Source organism: Rissa tridactyla, chromosome 1 (genome assembly GCF_028500815.1).
Source record: "Rissa tridactyla isolate bRisTri1 chromosome 1, bRisTri1.patW.cur.20221130, whole genome shotgun sequence".
Taxonomy (NCBI): domain Eukaryota; kingdom Metazoa; phylum Chordata; class Aves; order Charadriiformes; family Laridae; genus Rissa; species Rissa tridactyla.
This window is the reverse complement of record NC_071466.1, coordinates 212496358-212522949: the sequence shown is the minus strand read 5'-3', so window position 1 is coordinate 212522949 and position 26592 is coordinate 212496358. Positions and strand designations below refer to the sequence as shown.

Sequence of the window (26592 nt, the reverse complement as noted above, 5' to 3'; positions counted from 1 at the left end):
GTTACAGAACTAGTCTTGGATTTTTTTAAAATATGACAAGATCATCTTGCACAACTAATTTTGACTTGACCTTTCAAGAGAAGAGTGTTTTTTTGTCCTAGCCAGATCTGCCTAATTCCATGTTATGAGCAGGTCTTACAGCATGTTGTTAAAAAAAGACATTAAGTTCTATTTTATAATACAACAGGCACACATTAGATGCAATTCGTCGTTGTCAAGGTGCTAGTCTGCTCCTGAATTGTCTTTTCGTCTTTTTCTAAGGAGATAAACACGCTAAACAGAAACCAATATAGCCTTGGGAAGGTAATGTTCATAAGCATCTATCACTCTTAGAAGATGTTGCTGCAATTGAGCATCTCTTACACTACCTTTTAAGACTTGAAGACGGATTCTGGCAGAACCAATGGGATTGTAAAAGAAAATTCTTGATGACTATTGGAAGGGCGTTTTTCTCCCATTAGAAAAATAAATTGTTCCTTAGGCTAAATACAGCCAATGCTAGCAAAAGAATAAAGAGCATATTATTTCCTATTTAAGAGCATTAGAAGAGATAACACTCAGCATTTAGCTTCGTGAAAATACTACTGAGTATGTGCAAATTTTAAAAGGACCATTAACTCCTCTTATAAAGGTTACTTTTTAAACAGAGATTAAAACTGCTTGGTTGCAAAGTCACCTCTGCCCAGAGATGAGCCACAAAGCTTTACAAACAATAAACCCTCAATAAAATGTTTTAACATCGGCTTGCTAAACAGCAGTTTGCACAAGGCCAAGCAGAAGTATCACATATTTTTCTTAACTCAGAGGTCAAAGTGAGACAGACACACAATTTAATTGCTCTTAGGATCCAGTTTCATGATAACTCCGCCAAGGCGCACCATAACTCTGTCTATAATGAAAACAGCAGCACTTCTGCCTCTTCCAGCTTTGCATTTTTTTCTGAGGTTTGAGGTATTCTTAACCTAGTGGGTTAACCTGAACTGCAACAAGGTAGCAAGCTGTAAATTACTATTGATTTTATTGTGATATTAATACTTACCAAATGCTGCTTAAGTTTGGACAAAAATTTTTTCAGTATCTTGTCATGATGTTCTTGAAACCTCAACAGTTTTGGAAAACCAGGAATAAAAAAACCTACGAAAAGAAGTTGACCACGTAACAGGTGTATGTACAATAAAAATGACATTTAAAAAGGTATTCAGAGCTCTTATAATATTATCCTTCTAACAAGACCACTGGATCTGAACAGATATTCATAGCAATATTATGATGTCCACATACGGATACGCACATACTCCTGCCTAAATGACTACAGCAAAGCATCAATACGTTCCCTTAGTGACTACTATTAGATTAGCGATGGTAGATGACAGCAGATCCATCAGTCCTACATTAGTCTACCCACTACATGATCATGAGGAAACCAAATTTATAATTATTCTTTAAAAAAACAAAACAAAAAACCACAACCCACACCAACTGAAACTTTTAAAAGGAAAGAGACATAAATTGGGATTATGTCCAGCAAATTCGTGATAGAAGGGCAAGCATCATAGGCAGCTGTTTTAGTGATCATACACTGGAAAAGGAAAGCGCTAAGCACCCTTCCAATTGAGTTATCAGCGGAATTAAAAAAAGGCTCAGAGCAAACACATAACACTAGCCAAAAAACTTGAAATGTAAAGGAAAGCTAGTACAGCTACACAGCAGGAAAAGAAACCATTCAAAGAAAACCCTTCAAAAAGCTGAAGCTGTGTTCAGATCACAAAAACAGAGATGATGAAACACTTGCAGTAAAAAAATGTGAAAAACAAGCCTCCCCCAAAAAAACAACTTACAAAAGACATTACTAATAGACCTATTTTCAAACACCTTGGAAGCAGAAAGCCTGACAGAGAATTTGTAGGCTCAGCAGTCTGTGAAGATTTTTTAGAAGTGCTCAGAGAAGATAAAGTCAAGACTAAATACAAGTTAATTTTTTGCATGGACGTTCCCAAGTCAGAAGCTAAACAGCTCTAAAAGAACTCAAAGGTCAACTAGGTGAAATATCGATGCTATCAAACCTCTTGCTTAAAATACCAGGAGCCTGGAAAGTGGCTGACACGATGGCAGCTTTTCTTAAACTGGTTTTCACTCCAATATCAGTCCAATATTCAGGCCAATACCCCCAGAGGAAACCAACAGAAACCATAATAAAGTTGAGGTAAGCAGACGTCCAGATGGATGCAATGCACCAGGGAAGAATCAACACAGTTTTTAGAAAGAGAGGTCACATCTCTTAGATCTACTGGGCTTCCTTGAAGAAATTAGTGAGCATTTAGGCACAGAGAACAGTGGATGTTGCCTATTTGACTTTCCAAAGGTACTTAATAGTACCTTCTGTCTATTATCTTATTGTCTAATATCACCAAAGTAGCTTCATCTCTTCAGTCCACCTCCTAAAGCAGCTAACCCAAAGACTTAAAATACAGTAAAATAAAAAAAGACAAAAAGGCTTCACCCATGAAGTTGCACAGGAGTTTGTGCTGGGACATTAGCCATTTGACATGTCCATGTATCCACACTGTGAACGACCAGTAAAGTCCTAGCCACCCTGAAAGAGGACTGAAAAATCTGGAAGAGGTAAAGAAGTCACAGCAATTATCAAAGTATACAACAACTTCTGGGTCAGGAAGAGATTAAAACGCTACATCTGATCAGCCTGCAGTAAAGAAAGAGCTGATGGGAAATACCACCAAGTGCCAGCGGTGAACAGGTTATGAACATTCACTGCCTTCTCTAAGGCAAAATGTAGAGGGCATCATCGAGAAACCATCACGTGGCAGAGCCAAAAAAAAAAAAAAATCATGGAAGAACACAATCCATAGTCAAATGCACTGAACTATTTAAGGAAGAAAAGTTTACTGGAGACTACTAAAGGCAAAACAAATTTTCATCTCAAGAAGCTCCTCCTGAAATTCTTTCGGCCTCTAACACATTTTCCAGGAGGTGTTGATCTCTGGTTGCCTTTTTCTCAGACGCTTGACTGAGCATCTGTTGCTGGTTGCTATCAGAGACAGGACACTGGGTTAAATAGGTCTGGTACAGCAATTCCATACTTCTACAATTAAAAAAGGCTAAAAATAAACCCCAACAGTTTTTACTTGTAAATGATAAGCAGTATGGAAACTGGAAGAACAAATATAAATCCACAGAACACGTCACTTAAAAAAAAAAAGCCAATCACTAAAAAAAGTCCAAAACCAGAAAGAAAACTCTTTCTAGTTACCAATTCTGTAATTCAGGGCATGGTCACTAGGCCACAAGATTGACTATCTCAGATTCACACGGGTTTAGTGTACCATAGATACAAATGCATATTCTACCATACTTAAATGTCAGGTTGCCTATTAGGAAATTTTTCTAATATAGGCGAGTTGTTGTTTGTTTTTTTTTCTTAATGTAAACAGTGAATGACTACATCAAAGCTAATTAGCCATTATAAATAACATTCAAAAGCGCTTTATCCATGGAAAGTTGCGCTTCCAGTTTCTATATACCAATGCATTATCTTGACTTTTTAAGACTATAGAAAGACCAAGAGCTTTCAAAAACCTAGATAATTTTCAGGGTTCGATACCTGTATTTTACTGTTTGGAGACTTCACATCATCCATACAGTATGAAACACCAGAGAGGCCAAATTCATCCCTTGGAATCAAGCGCTGTTATGCCAGAAATTAGTCTTGCTATGTAACTGAGACACCCAAAAGGCATTCCAGGTTTCCAGATCACAGGTAGAAGAGAAAAATCAGATAAAAAAACCTCGTCTATGGGGAGGAACTTTTAACCATCCTACTCTTGTCAATATGATTCTAATTGAATTACTCAGCCCATCCCTATAATTTCCATACAGAGACGCTCATTTCAGAGAACCATCTGATGGTCAGTAGCATCAAGTGTAATTATAAAAAAGATTTCCTTCATAAATATCAGCAATTCAGAACTGAAATGATTTAGGCTTTCAAGAATTGATAAACAGTGCTTGCAACTACTTTCCCCAAAGAGCAACACAGAAGAACAGTTATATGACATCCGTTAGAGTCCCCCTTCCAGCATCGACAGTGATATTTACAGTAATGCTGCACTGTGGCACAAACTCATTTAAAACATAGACATTCAAAGAAACATAGGAAATCTAGGCTGGAATGGACTTCTGGAGATTATCTGGTCCAATCTGCCAAAAGCAGGACCTTAGATTAGGTTGGCAACATTTAATAAATGCTAAATTTGGAACATTTGAGTTAAGCTTTTGTCAGCATATCTATAAATGCAAACTTCCTTAACAGCTGTTGCCAAGACAGCTTCAGTGGGTGTATAAACCTGTGTGACGATGGTTCGTATGCCCTGCAGAGGAACTCACCAAGCCTCTTGGGCTATTCAAAGCTCCCTCCTTCCCTCTCTAATCACTTGCCGGGTGCGTGCCCTGTAACTTGGGGTGGAAAGGAGAAGGAAGGAACGAAGGAGGGAGAGAAGGAGGTCTGCACGGGGTATTCAGTAACAGTTACACAGGCAGTGCGCTGACTCCCATAAGTACACAAGTGACAATCAGCCTATGTAAGTCCATCACCAGCTACTAGATGAACCCTGGTCATCACAGCAAGTTCAAATGATGACTACAAAACTCAGCCTGAGAAATTCACGTTGAGAGTTCTCCATCAGGATCACATTCCAAGGTTAGGACTCTTTCCTGGTTTAAAAAAAGGTGACATGGACAAAACACTAAGACATAAAATCTGGGAAAAGTTTAAAAAAAACAAACAACTGTTTAACAGTCTACAGCATCTTAAAGCTCCCACATATCAAAACCAGACCAAATGATTTGGTATATAATGAGTCGATTTAGACTTACTCCCCAAAACACCTAAAATTTTCTATGACCTTTGAGGAGCTCAACATTCTACGCAGTTGTATTTGCACAGTTGTAGTGGCATAGCTCTTGATTATTATTAAATCTATAGATTTGTTGTAAGATGCTTTTAGGCTGTGTTATCATTATGTAAAGCTCCAAGCACATCTTTGACTCTTGATGAATTCAAAGTTTCACTTATGACACCGATCCTCACATCAGACTGCTTTTTTTTTTTTTTCTTTTTTTTTTTAAAGGCAATAGCAATGCAGAAGTATAAACAGAAAAATAACCAACTAGCACTTCATCTTGGAGGTGGAGAACATCCAGGAACACTGAAAAGCCAGGGAAGGAAGATACCACAGTATGAGAAAGTCTTAAGCAGGGAAAAGGAGCTAAAGCCTGCTGGAAATTTGCCAAAAAGCTCAAGTTCTAGATAATATTTACTTTTTGAGGCATCCAAGAACTACAGCTTTTCTGAATCACATCACTAACATCTACAAGAGATGCTGGAATTCCTGGTTATTCCATACCAATAGCCATGGAATATGCATAGATCATACTAAATTTGGCACGGAAAGAGAGAACAACTGATAACATAAAAGTAGCAAGACCGTGAGGGCAGGAAATGCTGTGCGAGGCAGAGATAAAACCAAAAAACACAAAATTAATGCCTAGATACAGGTCCATTTTTTATTGTGGACGCCTTTTCTGCCAAACGACAGCGTAGCTGCAATATTATTTAACACATTCTGTATCAGGTTTCCACTACTATTTTCGTACTATACAGATGTCTACATAACCAGCTTTCAATTGGTTACACTCCCTGAGAGATTAAGAGGAAAGAAAATATCTGACTTTCATTAAGAACTATTTGAAAGATTTCACACATAAAACCAACTACTTACAATTATGGGTGACTCCAGCAACATCCAACGGTATGTTACTGGATACAGTATAAAGCTCCCATTATGTCTTGGTTTGACCATACAGAAAGAACAGCATAGTTCCATTTTGAAATAATTTTCAAATTAAATAGAGCAGGTTGAAACCTAATATATACTAAGCAACATGAAACTCCATACCATGCATAGCATGCTTTGGACCAGAGAGAAGTTTCACCAAGGCCCAGAAGGCATCTTCTTCATTCATGTACATAAGGAGTAAAGCTGTGATCTGGCTCATTCCTTGACAGTATCCAACTTCCTGAAAATCAGAGAGTGAAAATATTAAAACGCTGAAAACAAAGCCTTATAACCAGGAGCTGTTAGTTTTGCCTTGAGCTAGGGGAGGAAAGAGGATGCCTGTCCTGATGGCGTAAGTTCCCTAATCATGGCACCACCAAACACACTTAATAAATAAACATTTTAAATGCCGATAGATAGAGGGGATGATGCACAACCCTCCAACTGAAAAGTAAACTGGAAGTCTTGATTGTTCATTAGAACTCTCTACTGATGCACAAAATCCTCGTCAGTACTAGTCATTTCAAGTAGTTTAGTTGTAATTTGGGGGGGGGGTTTGTGCGGAGGGGGAGTCTTGCTTTGTTTTTGCCTTACAGCCAGGGCACCACCTGATAAACATAAGACTTTGAGCGTGACCTATAACTACAAACATGCTCAAGTTTAGCAGCCCATAGCAAGCAAATGTAATAAACCTGAAGAAAAAAATTTTACTGTTCCAAAATTGAACTTGAGTGTTTCCTCTGCTATTAATTTTGACTTTTATAGCAGGAACCAACTGCCACTATCATTTAGCTGCTCAGACAACCCCACTAATAAAGTATTTGCAACGACAATGACTTAATTGTTGGATAATGTTTGTCAGGTTTACAAGTTCTTAGCAGAACTTTGCTCTAGAGATAAAACCAAAGCATAAGATCTGCTATACGTTAAGAGGAAAAATGCAACGGCGTAAGTGCAAAATAAAAACCTCCCTGCAGTATTCCCACCATTACACTTTAGCAGTTGATTTTAAACACTATTTTTCATGCAACTTGAAGATATTAGTCCAATGTCCTATAGGGGAGTATAAAGGTTCTTCCAGAGTTTTATTTCTCAGGGTGTCAAGGCTGCTTACAATGAAAAGCTTATAACAACATAACAAGTGAAAGACAACAAATTCCAACAATGTAAGTTCTTTTATGGGCCAACAATTGGGGGGAGACAGAAACTGAAACAGGACAGAAAGGTTACATTTCCTATAACTTTGAAAAATGAAACAAAGTGGTAACCAGAGTAACTGCTTCAATTCACTTCTTAACTTTACATATTTTTGCATTGAATTCTAGGGAGCTGCTGATGGCTATACAATGAAACATGTAAAAAAAAAGACCAAAATGGGTACAAGGAATGAAGGGACGGTACATTAAAACCACAGTTAAATGTGGACACAATAGCATTTCTGTTTCTTCTGTTTTTATTATGCAGCCAAAAGACATTACTAAATACACAAGTTTCTAACCCTTATCATATAGCCTAGAAACCCCACTGTCGTGGTTTACTCGTGGTTAAAGAAATCCTCACTCAGGACCAAGCTCAGCGGTGGGAATGTACTTAAACACGTATATTGGAGTATACCCAAAAGAGGGCTTAAGCAAAGAAGACGCAACCTTTAAAAGCATTTTCTGTTTAATAGAACCCTCCAGGTTAGGAAATATGCCTGTTTACTCCAACGTGCATCTTTCTGCAGGGTGTCTTCCCTCAAATGATCTTAATGGGAAGTATGTAATATAACGGGGGAAAAATACCAGTAGAATAAAACTCCATTATGGCACAAATTTGTTATTCTTATTAGACACAATACTTAAGTTTCAGTTAAATTGTATGCACCGTTCAGTCTGCCCGATAAGATACTCATAAACAAAATGCTTTGTTTTATTTTAACTTAAGCTCAAAACATGTCAACAAACAAATAATTTATTTCTATGTACTTCCAACGGTCGCGCAAATGTTTGGTTTGGGTTTTTTGGTGTCTGGTTCTTTTAGGGAAAAAGAAGATACAGAATTGCAAGTTGTTATAGCACATTCAGAGAAACCATATTTAAGTGTGAAGATACACAACTTACCGTATTATATATGGAATATGCAGCTAAAACATGGAATAAAGATTGTTGCCTGGAGAAAGAAGAGTAGAAAAGGAAAACAATATAATATTGTCTTTTGTAAAAACAGAAAAAACATAGAAGTAGCAAACTATGTTTTGGAAACCTGTTTGCCCAATTTAACTTGCCTAGCACTAAAGAACAAGACAAACCACACTTTACAATGATATGCTCTTCTGATTTCAAACCAACATTGTATTTAGCGCTTTTCTGATGTTTTACATGTTGAAATGTTTCAAAAAAACACCTACAATACTTCGAGAAGGCAACGGTGTCAGATCATCATTTTTACAGATAGGTAAAGTGAAACATAGGATGGGCTACATTTCAAACACTAATTTTTTTCTGAACGCCAAACTTCAAACACCCCAGACCTGATTTCTGTGCTTGAACGCTGTTAGGACACTAAGAGCTGTTACTAATTTCAGAGATGTAGTGGAGTTGAAATACACAAAGCAGCCACAAAGGTGTCTTAATCTTGGCACCCAAATTAAAGGCTGCATTAGTGACTGCTGCTGTCAAACTGTAGAAAAACAATATCAACTCCGAGTCAGCACCCCACGCTCAGTCCTCCAGAGCGTACTGATCGCCATATACTTTAGAGTTCGAATTACAAAGAGCTTTGTGTAGGTCCTTTGCTTTCTGTAAAAACAGTCTACCTTGTGAAAGGACTGAGATTTAAAAAAAAAAAAAAAAACCCCAAAACAAAAAACCACCAACAAAACCCAACAAACCACACAACCAAAACAAAACTCTGCTCTTCTGAAATTGGGATATCAAAGTATTGGTGGAGAGCTCTCATAATGAATTTTTAAACTCACACCTACTTCTTTGTGATTTGTCAGGGACAGAATTTGCAAACCTGAATGCTTACTTTCATCTACAACTAAAACTCCTAAAATTTAACTGCTGAGTTTTGCATACTGTCCTTTTTCTGTCCAGTGAAATCCCCTCTGCCTGTCACTAATCAAATATATAGAAATAGACATTAGCAGGTTTAAAAAAAAAAGCATAAGCAAAACACTGCGTATTTTCTATTGGGAAAAGGATGCATACTTGGATAATTTTGCCAAAACTTCTAGATCATGACATTTTTGTTTGCTCTCTTACAGAACTGAAGCTTAGCCGCTCTCCAGCAACCAAAGGAAAGTGTAACCTGAAGTACTGGATATTAACCTGGACTCTTATTTTACAAGGATGAACTAAAAGGTCCCAAATGTACTCAGGACCTTTCTATATCTTCAGATGACCGTAAGAAACTCAACGTAAGAGCTCAATCTCATTCACAGTAAGATATATAAAATAATAGTAATTTTAGTACTATTTACACTAGATGATACCACTAAAGGCCTGTAAAAGAATGAACCTTCAAAGGCACACAGTCTACTTAAAAGTCAAACAAGCTACTGATTACCGGGGGGACTTTATTTCATTGCTACGTGAAATGATTTCTGAATTTCTCACTGACATCACTGGAGATACATAATATATGTACAGTAATTCCAAGACCTATTCCAAGTGTGAAATTGCTTTATGCAGCCAAAGGCTTTCCTGTGGACTCTGAGGACACGCTTACAACACAGTTCCAGGGACTGGAGCTGGCTCTGCTTGTGTTAACCCCAAATTGATGGGGCAGCAAGCTGCTGCTGACACCTCCAATGCGTGCAGAAAAACCAACTGAGGCCCGGAAGCAACACGGCCATTTTTGCACGGCACCGTGTCAGTACCGCTGAGGGGCCGGTGCGGGTGGAACTGCACAAGTATATCTGAACTACAGTGCCTGCCCAGAACAGTTCTCAGCTTGGGAATTTCTGCTTTGTACTCCACGCTGTATTGCAGCCATCAGAGAAATTCCCCATATTTAGGATTTGGCCACAAAATACCTAGAACAGTAATATAAGAAAAGCATTATTATTATCACATTGAAGTTCACAGCTCGTCGAGTACTGCATTTTGAAAAGAGCAGACTACAGTAAAATCTGTCCTGGAAAGAAAAGGAGATTAAAAACTGAACTAATACAGTCACAGAAGGGAAAAAAAATACCCTCTTCATCTCAGCAGGGTGCTGATGCTGCAAGCTAGCAACAATGCTGATGTTTGTATCGCCACTTATTTCGCTATTAAGCATTTTTAAAGATGACAGCTGCCTAATATTCCTCGTCCAATGACAGTAAATAAAAAAAAAAAAAACAACATTTTGAAGAAATCCAAAAGCATTAAGGCCTACATTTGTAAAAAATTAAACACTCACATCTAAAATACTGCTTTATTTGGTTCTGCATTAGATACTAGGAGAAGAGGAATATAAAATCCAAAGGAAGGCCAAAATCTCTGTGAAGGTAAAAATTATCAGAGTTGCAAAAAGCTATTTTGTTTTTGAAAATGCAGTTAGATAAAACAACTGGGTAATAAATTGTAATTAATTTATTTGCTTGGAACTCCCAGGCTTTTGTAGTCACAATATCTGAGACTGTTTTTATTAAATATGAAACAATATGAGAACTGTATAGAAATGGCTTCCTTTGGAATGCTGCTGACCACCTCATAATGAGGGAAAACTTCTTCGTTGGAAGTGACCATCTGATTTTGCAGTAGGAACGGTAATTACGTCATTGCACATTGACCATCCTGCTTTGAGAGTCTGGAGCTTACATTCAATATTCTTGCACAGATCGAAGAGGCTTGAGGCAGACCGGAAGCTAGTTTTAAGACAAACAAAACCAAACCTTTTAGTTTACTTACTTAACCCCATATCTGTCTCGAAACATGATATGATCTCTATATGTTCGATTTACATCAAGATCAATTTGCCTAATATCTGGCGAAGACCCTCGTGCTTGACACTTCAATTTCTGGAAAAAGAGTAAAGAGCAGAAATTAAGTTTAAAATTGTGAACTCTAAAATAGTAGAAACCTGCCTGACTGTACTCCTATATTGAAGTATTCACTGCATCATGTTTTAAAACACTTACTACAGAATACCAACTCACAAGCTAAGAATTTTAACTTCCGAAATATGCATATACATATATAAATTCTATAGAGTCAGACACATTCACACAGCAGAGATGTAAGACGACCAATCCCGTAACACACATTTTTGTGGCACACCATTCACTACCCATATTCAAGGCTATGTTTCAGCCTTTCAGGTTTCTAACTGCCATTTCTCAGGTAGGCACATCAGCGGACAAAGACAGAAAGTGAATTTTACTACTCAGGGACAAGAACCTAATATGCAAGTGTTCCAGACTGGACTTTTAGCAAATGATTTAACAAAACTTATAGCAAATGTGGTTTTCATACTTTTCCTGCCCTTTTCTCTAAGCAGAAGTAATAGCTACATAGCTGACACTTCTTATCTAAGTATAGATAATGGACATTTCTCTAGTCATTTCCTCTGTCTTTCTGTTCTAATCTAATTTAGTTGTAGAATACCTCTACTTTGACACTTGCTTTAACATTTTATAATTAAATACAATTTTGCAATTGAATACTTAGAAAGCCCGTACAGGTTAGATAGTGAAAAATAAGGTGGTACTTAAAATAATTTTCTCTTGACATTCATTCATCCTCACTTCTATCCCCAGAAGTTGAGTTCGCAAGACATTTCTAACTGGATTCAACATGGTATTTTCAAAACACTACACTTGAGTAGGTGTTATTAGAGAATACCCCAGACAACCTAATCTGCACAACTCTACAGATTCTGGTTGCAAGAAAACAAAAAAGGTTTAAAGACAAAACTAAGAAAAACAAAGAGACCAAACAAGGAACAACAACATCCATTCAGTCTGCTGAAGACAACCAGAAGCTTCAGGCAACTTGGGAATTACCTGCAAGTCATTGAACCAACTGGTAGCAGCCATTAACCAGCACAACACTAACCACAATCCCAGCTTCATGCACCTTTCAGCTTTACTTAGAATCGCAGAATTGTCCAGGTTGGAAGGGACCTTTAAGATTGAGTCCAACCATCAACCTAACACTGCCAAGTCCACCACGAAACCATGTCCCTCAGCACTGCATCTACCCATCTGTTAAATACCTCCAGGGATGGTGACTCCACTGCTTCCCTGGGCAGCCTGTCCCAACGCTTGACAACCCCTTCCGTGAAGAAATTTTTCCTAATATCCACTCTAACCCTCCCCTGGCGCAACTTGAGGACGTTTCCTCTTGTTCTATGGTCTGTCACTTGGGAGAAGAGACTGACCCCCAACTCTCTACACCCTCCTTTCAGGCAGTTGTAGAGAGCGAGAAGGTCTCCCCTCAGCCTCCTTTTCTCCAGGCTGAACACCCCCAGCTCCCTCAGCAGTTCCTCATCAGACTTGTGCTCCAGACCCCTCACCAGCTCCGTTGCCCTTCTCTGGACACGCTCCAGCACCTCAGTGTCTTTGCTATAGTGAGGGGCCCAAAACTGGACACAGTGCTCAAGGTGGGACCTCACCGGTGCCGAGTACAGGGGGACGATCACTTCCCTAGTCCTGCTGGCCACACTATTCCTGATACAGGCCAGGATGCTCTTGGCCGCCTTGGCCACGTGGGCACACTGCTGGCTCATATTCAGCCGGCAGCTGATCAACACCCCCAGGCCCCTTTCCACCGCACAACTCTCCAGCCACTCCTCCCCAGGCTTGTAACGGTGCATGGGGGTGGTGTGACCCAAGTGTAGAACCCAGCACTTGGGCTTGTTGAACCTCACACCGTTGGCCTCGGCCCATCGATCCAGCCTGTCCTGATCCCTCCGTAGAGCCTTCCCACCCTCAAGCAGATCAGTGCTCCCACCCAACTTTGTGTTATCTGCAAACTTACTGAGGGTGCACTCCATCCTCTTTAGATTTAAAGTACTATTATCCGGAATGACTTGTCCCCCAGACAGACAGAAAAGAAGTGAAGACAAAATTTATGGTTTTAAGGTGGCATGAGGACCCAGAGCCTACGATTTGTTGGAATACAGAAAAAGAAGAGCCCTGAGCCCTTGCTATCGGCAGGAGCCTCTAGCGTGAGTGAAAAGAAAGGGTACCTAGATGTTGAGAAATAGAAAGGAGAGAAGATTAAGAACTGGTAATTGCCCTACAGAGAGAACTGAAAGAAGCTGTTTGACCTACAGCAAAGTGCATATTTTCCTTCTAATTTTAAGGTGTGCAATTTGTAAGGGATACTTGTAATGAGGAACGTTAATATCACTTCAGGAAATGGGAAAAAAGGAGAGCAGTATAATGAGCTTATCACAAATAAACAAGCTAGGACAATGATGGGAGAAACTCTTTCTACTCCTATATCTGAACTACAAACGCTTTTTTGTTTTGTATTGAGCACTAGATGACATTAATCATTTCTGAAGATGAATTCACCTATTTTTAAAAACTTCTAGTTTAACTCAGTATTCTTTCCCACGACTACACTATTCAGTATGAGCACTGTTTTATCGCTTTTGGATCTGCCACTGGTCTTACTTACGAAGTTCAACAAAATGTAATAGTCAGAAAGAGCAGCCTGCCAGACTAAAGAGCAATAAATAATTTCAGAGGAAGATCACAGGCATCAAAATTTAGATGACATCAATGCCAACATCGATCTTCTTTCATGACCTTACAAGATTCCTTCTCTACTTGGACCTAAAGTCTCAGCTCCAGAAGAGTGCTATTATAAAGTGCCAAAATCGAACAAGCAATGAATTTTCTTAAAACTCTGGACATTATTTCTTCCAAAGGCAGTGAACATTTAAATTCCTGTGGGGAAAAATTCAAACACTCTACAATACTAACCTGCCTTTCTCTTAGCTAAACTCTCCCTATAATCCTTCAGCAAATTAAGAGAGACAGAGAAGAAAAGACAGAATTTTAAAGGATTAGATTCCCCTTCTACCTAACTTACTAGCCTGCACATGAACCTCACTCTCCATTCTTGGGTCTGAACTTTAGCTCTGATGTCCATCAGCTGTATTCACGCCCACAGAAAAAGTAGAGTTAGTAAGGAAAAATTCAGAGGAACGTAACCACAATAATTGAGAGGTTGCTTTAACTGCTACTCAGGATGAGGAGGGGGACCAAGGGGGTAACACATAGCTATTTTCTTTATATTCTAAGTAGGAGGTATGCTTAAGCGGTAGATTTATACCTGTAGAATTTTGCAGGGTTAACACCCTGTCATCAGTTGCACCTCTGAGAATACAATCAAGTGATCAGACAGTGCGTTGTAAGGGATATCTAAGCTTCACTTGGAGATGAGATGGCAGAAAGAAAAGGCAGCTTGTTCTGGCTTTTACAAGACTAAGGCACCAACTGCCATCCCCTCCAGAACACTGGAACTCCTCTTACCGATACTCAGCTAACGAGGTGCTTCCTTAATGGACGTTTCTCACAGAGCTGTAGTTTCAGAGGTTTCTGTCTTACTGAGACAGGGTTTGTTTTTTTTTTTTCTTATTTTGTTTTGCTTTGCTTTTAGAAGGGCTTTTGCAAGTTTTTGAGGATGGGAAAAGAAATGGAAAGAAGATCAAATTAAATTAATTACATGAATTACAGAACCAAAAAATAAGCCAGAAAAGTGCTTTTCAATATATAGCCTTTTTCCTAGATAAAATAAGTAGTAGACTTCAATGCAATCTCTAATCCTTCTTTTTTTTTTTTTTTTAAAACACTGCATAACAACAAAAGGTTAATAAAGCCTGTAGTCTTAGTATCCAAAGTTTTAATTAATGTTACGTGGAAATTCTACAAACTCACATTATAGAAGTCTTTCATTTCTTCTTTCATTTTAGGAACATCAAGTAGTAACGACCAGACTTGCCCTCTGAACTGCAGTGGGATTCCTTTATAAATTCTCCTATGAAACTGTAAAAAGAAAAGAAAAGATAAATGCAGAACAATCTACAACGTTCTGAACAAAAGGAACAGTGGCACACAACATGCTACAGAGAAAAAAGCAAGTATATCAATTGTCCCAGCAAAGGGATGACCTGCTGGGGACATAATGTTCCAGTGTCTTTTGAGGGACTGAAAGTGTCCAGTGATGCCACCTGGGACCTCCGTTGACAGAACCAGCAGAGGCAAAGGGAACAAAATGGACACACAGGCCAAAACATCACTCTCTGCAGGTGATGCTTAAAGCCAGGACTTTGGCAGGTAGGAAGGCCTATCAAGATTTTGTCGCCTCTGCTGAGCAGCACTTATTCTACAAATATTGTAAAGACTACTCCAAATTTTGTAATTTAGACCCCAAAAATTCAGATTCTTAGCAACACAAAATTTCAGGACATGCCGCAAATAATTCACTATAATTACAGACTATAAATGTGAACGGTGAAAGGCAATCAGCAGTATCACAAAGCTTTAAAGATTACCAGTAAAAAAAAAAAAAAAAAAAGCATCGCTGATTTCTGAATTCTTGTAAAACTGCAACAGTGTGCTGCTGTATGGATGTATAACAAATAAACATGTGAGATCACCAAAAAATCCAGGATGTGCCATTTCTAAAGCTAACAGATTTCAGATCATATTTCTAAACTAATAATCAGTTTTCTACATGCATATTAAAACATTTGCACAAAAAAACCCCAAATGTATAAAAGATATTCTAGCAACGGTTATAATAGAATAAAGAACAATCTACCAACACTGCGTGGAACTCTTAGGTGTTAAATAGAAAATTAAATTCCCCATTCCTGACACATAAAGCTTATATTAGAAATGGGTCAGCCGGGGATAACTCAGTACCTGTGCGCAACTAGAGTCGCTGTGTAAACTATTTATCAGTCTTGCCTCTGACACGTCACTGCTCTTGCACTCTCATTCAGTGGTTTGGTTCTTATTGGGCTTATTTGAAAAAATCAGGAGCACTGACAACTGTCTTCCTCAGTTCTCTCCCGATTTGTATCTCTTTATGCTGCAGCATTTAGGAGCATGAAGAGCCTCTAAAGAGAGAAAGATGGACTGCCTGTCTAAAGTCTCGGCTTTACGCAGCCAGGAGAGACTCAAGATAAGTAAAGCTGCACGGCAATTGAATCCTACTAAAAACACACCAAAAATGTTATCATCTTTCAGGAGACACGTCCAAGAAAAGGAAAAACAGAGAACTCTAACAAAGAAAACAAACCTTTCTAAAGTTCTCTTTTTGCTATTATTTTAAGGATGGCACAGGGTGACAATTAGATTTAGAAGAGAACAAAATACACACAACCCCTCCCCAAACAATTTATTCTTTGCATTTAACCTACAATGAAAGTTAGACCTTAAAAATTTCAATTGACAAAGCTACCGCTTCCTTAAAACTTTTGTGGAAGTTATGTTTGTAACATAAAAAAATATTTTAAAAGAAATGTCCTCCTCAAAGACAAGATCCTTTTTTCTTTTTCACATTATTTCATGTCATAAGTTTTGGAAGACTAATGAACCCCTCATTGCGGTACACTTGCAAACCTCCTGCTGTTTGGGATATATCAGATCTTTGAAGGTGTCTTTAATGCCAGCAAGGATTCGTGTCTGGATTTTAGAATGTGCTACTCTTACACAAGTATTTCGATGGCTTTCTGATGCAAACAAAACTTCGGAAGGTTATGACCTTTTTTTTTCCCCCTGTCCCCTTTTCAAATGAAAATGTTAAACTTTTGTAAGATGCACCAGCAATCCTGGAGGCTGTCCACAAAGAAAACGTTGTGCTTTATAAAGAAAACTTTGTGGCTTTAACACTACCAAGATTGCTTAAGTAGCAACACTTCTAGTGTGAGCACAGTTATGTCAGTACAGTTTCTTCCGTAAGGATAAAGAACAAGGTGTCGTGCTCCAAAGCACCCCTCTAGAGATGTACTTCTAGACTTCAGCTCACGCAGAGAATTTCAGTGCGCGTCAACCCAGAACCAAGCAAAACTGCTTGCAAGAGAGAGGATAATTCAGCCTTTTGAAAGCCAAGCAACACCAACTGCAGTGGAGTCATCCTGCGAAGAGAACAGCCTGTTTATCGGAAACCAGAATGAAGCAAATTTGCGAAATCTTTTCTGGGAACTTGAAAGAAAAAAAAAAAAATAAGCAGTATTCTATGTTCCCAGTGACGTGTAGCTGTATTCCTCAGACCCATGGTACAGCAACAGTGTATCTTGATAACAACTATTACTGCCAGTTCATTATCATTTTGTAACTCATTTTCAAATGTCTCCATCAACCATAAGGTTATTAATGAAGAGAATTACGTGAAGAAGATATTCCCAGGATGATTTTTGTTTTAAATGAATATTCTGGGAGAAGGTCAGGTGGGCAAAGGCCAGAATAAGCCTTCATAATAATAGTTTCTTATCAAAGCAGAATTAAAACGAATTCAAACCATCCAAAGTAAAGGGTTGCTTGAGGTTTTTTTAGGACATAAAGGTGAAGGAGAAGAACAACCAGTTTCAGAGGACTTGATGGTATTTACAAATTTCCCATCTTCTGCACTTCCCAGACTGAAACAGCCAAACACTAGGAAGAGCCCTTGAAGTAGTAAGTGAAAACTGACATAGGGAATTGAGGAAGCACTTTTAAAAGAAAAGTCTGTAAAACAAGTTGGCAAAAAAAACTTTTAAAAGACTGGAAAGGACAGAGAGATTAGCAGTTGCATCGGCCCACAACAGTTATGCCAAAGAAACCAGAAGGAAAGCAAACGTTCTCAGTAGCTAAGATCAGAATTATTGCACTACCTGACAGAATAAACCTAAATAACACTCGGAGCTTCTTGCAAACCGTTTTAGATCTGTATCCAGCTGACTCTGCTGTTCCAACTATTCTTTTATTTAGGCAGAGAAAAAAAGCTCTCAGTCACCCCAAGTTGTTACAAGATCCTGTCTACAGACCCAACGGAGCACGAGACTAAAGACTTTCACTGTCTGCCCAGAATACAAGAGAGAAGAAAAAAAAAATGTGTATATATATGTATATGTATAACTCAAGAACAGAACCGTTCATGGCACAGGCTCTATTACACTAATGCTAACGTGAAAACAAGTGTGAATAATTTTATATACAATGGAAAACTGGCAGGAGTGCCTGAGGGTTGTGCTGCCATCCAGAGGGACCTCAACAGGCTGGAGAAATGGGCTGATGGGAACCTTATGGAGTTCAATGAGAAGTGCAAAGTCCTGCACCTGGAGAAGAAAACCCTCGAGCACTGATATAGGCTGGGGACCAACCAGCTGGAAAGGAGCTTGGCAGAAAAGGCCCTAACGGTCCTGGTGGACACCAAGTTGGACATGAGCTAGCAATGTGCCCGTGGGGTAAAGACGGTAAACGGGCTGCACTAGATAAAATACTGCCAGCAGGTCGAGGGAGGTGATCCTTCCCCTCTACTCCCCTCTCACGAGACCCCACCTGGAGTATTTTGTCCATTTCTGGGCTTGTCAGTACAAGAGAGACATGGACATATGGGAGAGAGTCCAACAAAGGGCCACAAAATGACTAAAGGTCTGGAGCATCTGTCCTATGAAGAAAGGCTGAGAGAACCAGGACTGTTCAGCCTGGAGAAGAAAAGGCTAAAGGGGATCTTTTCAATGTATATAAATACCTGAAGAGAGGGTGCAAAGAGGACGGAGACAGGGCCTTTTCAGTGGTGCCCAGTGACAGGACCAGAGGCAGTGGGCACAAACTGAAACACTGCAAGCTCCCACTTGAGTATCAGGAAATAGTCTGTCACTGGGAGGGTGACTGAACACAGGTCACCCTCCCAGGGTGGTTGCGGAGTGTCCATCCTCGGAGATACTCAAAAGCCGTCTGGATGCAGTCCTGGATAGCTGGCTGCAGGTGGCCTTGCTTGAGCAGACGGGTTGGACCAGATGACCTCCAGAGGTCCCTTCCAGCCTCAACAATTCTGTAATCCTGTGTGATTCTGCAGCTTTGTGAAAATGACACCACTGCGCTGCATCTCGGGGATACTTCACAGCAAAACTCATTTCTGATAATCATTCAGTCACCAAATGGTTAGAGAACATACAAATGAACAAACTGATTACTGGCTAACTGAACATCTTTACCATAAGTACCATACTACTGCCCTCTGCTGCCTAATTTCCATATGTAATATAAGGTTGAAAACATGTTGAGAAACACTGGTTTGGGTCTATCTACTTGCAGAATCCTAATCTACTTGTCTGTTCTCCCTGAACTAAAAATTAAACTAAAAAGTAGAAAATTCAGCAAGTTACTTTATCTTTTCTTCTTCTTCTGGGGACATGAAGTAATCAGTCAATCTTCAACAAATTATTTAAAATTAAGGCTTTCTTAAGATAACAAATGGACACAAAATACAAGTATATAAACTCAGAGTTCAGATAATCATTGTATGAAAACATGCATCATTCAAAGAATGGTGTTGCAGAACCTGGGATGTTTCCATCAGCATAGGATGTAGAAAAAAGAAAGTCATCCTCAGTAGATATATAAATGCAACTTAAAAATACAGATTCAAATTCTGTATCACATCTAAGCTGATATTCAGCCAAGGATAGTTGACAAACTCTTGCAATTATTACTAATAGTGTTGACTTTGAAGCAGACAGGACAAGCACACATAGATGAGGCCCCACCACCTGGGAATTCAAAAGGAGCTTCTCACGCAAAAAGAAATCGGACTTAAATATTGGACCTTCCCATTGTGAAAAAGGAGAATATACCGAATGAATTAAAAAAAGCTTACAAAGCAAGAAGAAAAAAACCCAACTAACTCTCACATTTGGAATATTCCAAAGTAGCCATCACCTCAAATAATGAATGTTGGATGTTACAGACTTCAATGTGACCTCCATGCAAAATACCTGGAAAACATACAACCTCCCCTCCCTTCCCCTGCCCCAGTCTCTTCAGCTCATAAACCCAACTAGTCCCAGGACAAGAAACGAGGCCACTATCACACAGTACTAGTCTGAAGAGTGGGAACTGGCATTCTCGCTGCTGCAGGGTATAAAACTGGTTTTCTTGAAAATCAAATTTTCTCAGTTCTATCAGGAAGAGCTGCACAAGCAGCAGAGGGACTCTGCCACCTCAAAAAGAATCAGTGATGAGAAGTGTAAGAATTAAAATGTGAAGTTGCACAAGAAAGTATATTTATAATGAAAAGAAAGTATATTTATAAAGGCTGCTGCCTTTAGAGGTTCTTCAGCTTCTGTGGGTTGCATAAAAGGAAGAAAAAGTGCAAATACAAGAGTTGCTCAATCTCATTCAAAAAATCTCAGCAATGCGAAGAGGGTTCTTCATTAAGGCTCTCTGTTCAGACTCCAAACTAAGTGGAGACTTGATTATTACAGTCTGTGTGAATGCCAGAACAGCTGGAAATTGCCAGCTACCCTGATTGTTTCTCTTCTTCCTTTCCCTCTCAATTTAGGCAACTTCAGCCACAGACAGATGAAGGTAGACAGTGAAAGACAGAAATACTTTGGTGGAAATACTCAAATGGGAATATAACAGTTTCATTTAATCTTTCCTGGAAGTTATCATCATACTAAGCTAGGAAGGACTTACTATCTGCGGTGGTTGACTGTACCATGGATTATTCAGCAGTAGAATACAAATAGGAAATAAAAGCATAAGCTAGAGAAAGACCACACTGACACACAAACTTTGCTGCTCTATGACACTTCCTGCACAAGAAATGACTGATGGGGAGATGAAAGCTTTGTTTTGACAAATATCAATCACGCAAAGACACAAGGGCAGTTGCACACTTCAGAGACTGGTGTCTGTAAGGATCATGATGACTCCACTGAAAAGATGCCTAAATAATCATATAGGAATCAAGGAGTTTTATACACGGTTACGGAGCTGCACATGGGTTCATTTTATTATGTCATTCTCCATTACCTCTAAATCATTACTCAAATACGGCAGAGACTGGCACATTTCTGGTCTCACTGTGACAACTCTTCCATCTTTTTCCAGTTCCTCATGGTCACACATTGGCTGCCCTCCACCCAACCCCCCTCCTTTTTTTTGGTGTTTTTTTTTTTTTTTTTAATTTTATTAGGTTTAAGCACAGAAGTTCTAATGGGAAAACACTGTGAAGTTCCCAGAGCCCCATCTCTCTAGTGAGATATTCTTCTGCAACAAATGTCAGGGGAAGATGTAAATCGAAGCTTCTTGCACACACACGTCAGCGTGTTAATGTTTTCTCATTAATTCTCCTTGTGAAGTTATGATGGAAAAAAGTAAGGAAGCAGCCCATAAGCAGCTCTGCAAGAGTATTAAATGAAAACTGTATTTTGCAATTAAGCATATGACAGTTTTGGATAATGTAATCAAATATATGGATTCATTAGCAGTATGTGTAGAGTATGAACAGATTTCTTCAAGCGAAAACTCTCTCAGCTGTATTTATGAAGGCTCGTTACAAACAGGCTGTCCAAATTCCTGGACTTGGTATATACCTGCTCTGTCCCTGGGACCATCACCTTCTCTCACTCTCCCTCTCTTCTTAACAACACTGGCATCTCTCAAGCATGCCATTTTCCAAAACCAAGCCATCACTACAATTATGATCTACAACCCTACACATTATTACTGTTTTTGTTACTACAATGTTCCCTTCAGTGTTGTTTCTAAACAAAGCTGATTTCAGGAGCAGTCTGACTGCACAGAAACCATGGGAATTGTCAGGTGAAGTGGGTCATTTAAGATACAAGCTGTTCATTTTCTTTAGCAATTTGTTCCTCCAGTGTTAACCACTTTATCCAATCAAGTGAAGACAGAAAGCAAGAGTCAGGAATTGTTCTTGCAACTATTGCTTCCGTGCTTCAAGGTGGTGAGCATGGAAAGCATGCTTGCAGTAAGCTTTCAGACAAAATATGTCTTTATTTGTGAGCTTTGTACAACTCTGAGAATATCACCAGGCTTTCCATAAAGAGCAGTGGCAAATAACGTCTGACTTTCCACTCCACACTCAGGAGGAAGAGGAGGCTGATTCTTTATTCTTTATGTTGTGGTTCACTTACCACATAAGATGTCGAGAATGAACAGGGAAAACACCCTTGTTTTGAAAGCCCCATGTGCTCCACCAGAGTTCGACAATCAGTGAAAATTTTTCCTAGCCTCAAGCAAAGTTCATCCCCTTTATGAACATATTGAATTATTCCTGCCACTATTTATAGCTCAGCCTATAATTTGTTACATGAACTGAAACTCTTTCTGCTCAGCCGATCTGTTATACCTTCTGTGTGCTCAGTGAACAGAGGATTATTCACTTAAGTCAGCGTATCACAGACTGGCGTCACTGATGGCTGAAGAGGAAGACCGCGGCTGCTTAGATAACGTGTAGTTATTGTGTTACCTGAAAGGTCATATTTAATGTTCTCTTTGCAAATGAAGTAGCTCTTACACAGACTTTTTTTTGGATCATTCTTTTCACTTGGGAACATATTTGATCTTCAAATCAGCCAATCACCACAGTACAGAAACAACTGTTAGGACCTCTACCTTCTCCTTCCAGAGAAGATGACAGGACAGAAAGTAGGATTATAAGAAAAACCTAGGAAACAAGTTATTACTTTTCATGCATTCACTTCAAATTTAAAAAAAATTAATTTACCAGCTTCTTAGTTATACTCTGAAAAAACATCAACATGTGGTATTTTTAAGAAAAGCAGATTGCAAGACATAGCTACTAGTCTCAAAGCCAAAGGCAGTAAGCAGACAGGATGAGTAGGGAACATGCTGAGTAAACTTCTCCCACCACTTGAATTGTATCTCAGTTCCCTGGTCAGCAGGCTAACAGGTATTCTGCTCTCAGTCTCCCCTTTTAAAGTTTTCCACGTCACACAGAATAATTTACTAAAACAGAAGGCTGGTAAGGGAGCGAGCTAACGCTGCAGGCCAGTCATCCAGGCAGCAACCTGAGACGCGTAACAGTTGTCCTTGAGTCCTCAGCAAAATACAAGTGGATCAGCAGCATCAGAAAATACCCCCAGAATCCCCAATACAAAATGCAAGTTTTAAGCTCTGTTGTGGAGATGATGGAATTTGAACTCGGGCACCTCAAATTCTGTGGATTATTCACCAAACTGCCACAAGAACAGTTATAAAACCCTCCCCGGAACACAGCGTTGGGAATACAGCCACTCCAGCAAGTTTCTCCCAACTTGAAATTCTTCCATAGTTTTAAGATGGCCAAGACTACAATTCCAGCAAATAAACTATTCACACTAAAATCCCTACCTAGCTTTTAAAGCAAGTAAAAGCACTTAGCACTTAATGGCATAACCCACTTTCTGTCATTACCCTCGGATCATTATTTGTTGTCTGAGTAGGATAAAAATAATTCTGTAACTAAAAACCCCCAAAGCAATTTAAAGATTATTAATGGGCAATTCATTTCCTTAAAATTCACCCGCAGCTTCACATAGAAAATAATGTTACTTCTTTATTTTTTTTTTTTTGAAATATCAAGAATGAACTCTGTTAAGTAGCTGCCAGCATATTTCAGCTCTTCCATATTGATTCCGAAATACAAAAAGCTTATCGAGGTATAAAGTATTCTATTCAAAAGTAGATCCCATTCATACCATCAAAAAAATTCACCTCTCTCGAAGATTGTGAACGCTGTGTTGTATATTATTCACAGAAAAAACAGACTTATCCCAAAGGGGACAGACGGGGCACTGAACTGCTTCCTATACTTTCTACCTTTTAACTTCCTCAGTGCAACTCTCCTTTTAACAAAGCAACTGCGTATCTTGGGATATCCTAAGGTATCCGTGCCGGCAAGCGTGATAATTTAAACATCAAACTATATGCCCCACGTTATAACTAATCAGTTTCCTTGGAGAGTTATTCAAGGCGGTTTTCACTGATCCATGACTGTAAGCTATCCTAGGCCTATCAGTAAACCTGGGCTGCAAAAAAGGGCAGGGGGGGGCAGGGGAGGGGGAAGAAAAAATGGAAAGCATAGAAGAGAAGATTAATAATAAAAAAACCTCATAGATCTTAATAAGATGCCACCAGTACCTCAAAAGAGTTACTTTAAATTTAAATTAGTACAATAACCAGAATACAAAGGAATAAAAAAAGTAAAGTTAAAATTGATAACTCTTGAAAGGGGATTTGCGATTCCCAAAGAATTCAGCTGTACCCATTTAAAGCTGTCCCCCTCTTTTAAAGTTTATAAAGATTTTTCTTTTTTCCCTCTTTTGCATTCTCAAAGCGTAAAGCAAATACAACTTGTAGCTCTCTGCAGGACAAGACATGCGGGTCTGATGCTTCATCCGCTCCACAGATTATTTTGCGGCCGTGAACGCAGTCTGCTGTACGATCCTCGTTCAGTCCCACAGCGCAAGAGCAATGCAGTACCGCACACAATTATGACTACGGATATGACAGAGAGCCTACCCAATACTGCCCTTAGAGATTCCTTGCATTTGACCACCAGTTTCATTAGATTGTTATTGCTATTGGGTTATTACGTATTATTGTGTTTTGGCAGAATAAAAATTCTTTTTCTTTCAGTGTGATTTTTTTTTTTTCCAGATCTCAGAAACAATCTAGTTTAAGGTTATATATTAATTCAGAAGTGATAGCTAATGAAAAAAGCACGTATAACTTTACCTTTTCACTATTCTTGTATTTTTCCCAGCTTTTCAGCATCTTAAGCCATTTTGTAGTTCTTTCAATTTCAAGGTGCTTTTGCTGAAAAGAAATTAGACATTCTTAATCTTATCAAGATGAATACATTTTAAATTATTTATGTATTTCTAAAAATATTGAGAAAAAGTTTAACGCAGCATCTACTTTTTATCCATTCATCTAAGAACAGCAACAAAGTATAACACCAGTTCACTTCAAACATCCAGACAAAAGAGTCAACCAAAAAACAAGCAGAAACCCTTCATTTCAGCACCATGTAAAGAACTGTATTTTGTAAGATGAGTTTAAGTACAAGATTTATAGAAGTTCCTTCTCTATGCAATTTTAGCAAGTACAAAAAAAACTTTATTTTTTTTTTTTTATTCTCAGTAAATTTGCAGGCAAATAATTTCTGCTGCGACCGTTTTAAAAGCTACTTGACTCTGAAATGGTGATCCTCTTCACCCAGACCTGCCCTAATCACAATTAGCTGCTGTTTTCCAGTGATCACACGAACCATTCCTTCTCAAAAGGCACAAAGTTAAGAAGGTACAAAGGATATGAACAAAACCAAGCGCATGCAAGAGCTACAGGGCAGTCGCAGAAATGGGAGTAAGTTCTAATTCTGGATGTTGAAAGCCTTGCTGTAACTCTCACCCCTGGCTCAGTACATTTTTACCTCAATGGCCCTGTATCTTAACAGCAAGGGTTTCTTCTGAAGGTCAGATCTACTTGCTTAAATTATGTTACTGGCAAGAATGTTTCAAGAACAAGGTGATAAAATGAGAACTCAAAACAAACCCCATCTTCTGCAAATAAATAGTTGTATCGAGCAGTATAACATGTAACATAATAAATGTGACTTCCACGCATTATTTGTGTTATACACAACTTTAAAAGCACGGGACAACCCTACTACCGTAAGGGTTGCCATTCTGCCTATGTGAACAGTTACAGTTGCCATCAACTTCTTGAATTTGGGAATCAAACAAGCACTTGGAATTAGCTATTTTAATCCCTGGGATTTCACTTTGGCTCTTCACAGCCAAAAATCTGTATTTTGCTGGCTCCAATGAAAAAGAGATTTTTAGGCAGTATTTTTTACAGTCCAGTTTTACATGCTGTGAAGTAGGCGAGGTGTCTCTGATAATTACTACAAAGTTAACCATTAAGGATATTTTTTTTTTTTTAAATACACTATTTCATCTCTTTCGCAATCCTTTGGAGCCGAGGATCAACACTGGAAAAGCTAAAGCAGAAAACCGTATGTGTGTGGCTTTTGCTTTCTCTTCAAAGATGAATGTAAATAAATAATTATTCTGTAGACTACAGCCCCTCTACCTCCAAATCCAGGGCTTAATAAAGACAGGAAGGATATTTTGTTTCATGTGATTAGTGATGCAATCCAGGAACAATGTAAGAGTTTAATTTCAAAGCTCTGCAGGATACTGAAAACTTATTAATACTTTCATTAACTGCATCTGAAATGTTGGGAATAAGAGAAAATTATTACTTATTGCCTCAATAGAATTCTAATTTTACTTCAGGCTTTTACTCATCAGAATTTGTGCATTCTTTCTTGGCTATCAGTGCAACAAGGCGGGCAAAGGACTTCTTTAATGTAGGAGCTCAAAGCCTTGCACTTGCAGAAGTACGACTTGCTGACTGTTTAAGGTCTACCCCAACCACAGTTCAGTCTATGAAGTGTCCTGGAAATATGTTGGGTTTGGTTTTTTAAATTATTTTTATTTGAATCCAACTGACATAAGCCCCACACAAGGATAAGAAAATTATGGGGAAAGAAGTGCCTCTACTCTCTCAACTCTATCTAACTATTCACGTTGCAATCAACTGCCCACACTCGTGTTCAGGTTCCGTGCTGTATTTGGCAATATCTCAACCACTTGCCTTTTTTTTAATTATTAATATTTTTAATAATTATTTTAAACACTTTTCTTAAGAGTTATGTTAGAGGGGAACTGTAGAAAACCCACCGCTTCCCGTATTTCATAGTTTTTACCACCTTGTTTCTAATTC

General features: G+C 38.8%; 1 protein-coding gene across 7 annotated transcripts in view; it reads right to left on the bottom strand.

Moving 5' to 3' along the window:
- USP6NL (USP6 N-terminal like) overlaps positions 1-26592 on the bottom strand; it is a 131262-nt gene that overhangs the window by 23831 nt on the left and 80839 nt on the right. For all 7 annotated transcript variants that reach the window (XM_054208003.1, XM_054208270.1, XM_054208099.1 and 4 more), the window contains 6 exons: positions 24538-24618; positions 14716-14823; positions 10733-10842; positions 7955-8003; positions 5973-6093; positions 1040-1134 (listed from right to left, as the gene is read on the bottom strand). In XM_054208003.1, coding sequence (XP_054063978.1) covers positions 1040-1134; positions 5973-6093; positions 7955-8003; positions 10733-10842; positions 14716-14823; positions 24538-24618 — 564 coding nt within the window. The remainder of the gene's footprint in view (positions 1-1039; positions 1135-5972; positions 6094-7954; positions 8004-10732; positions 10843-14715; positions 14824-24537; positions 24619-26592) is intronic.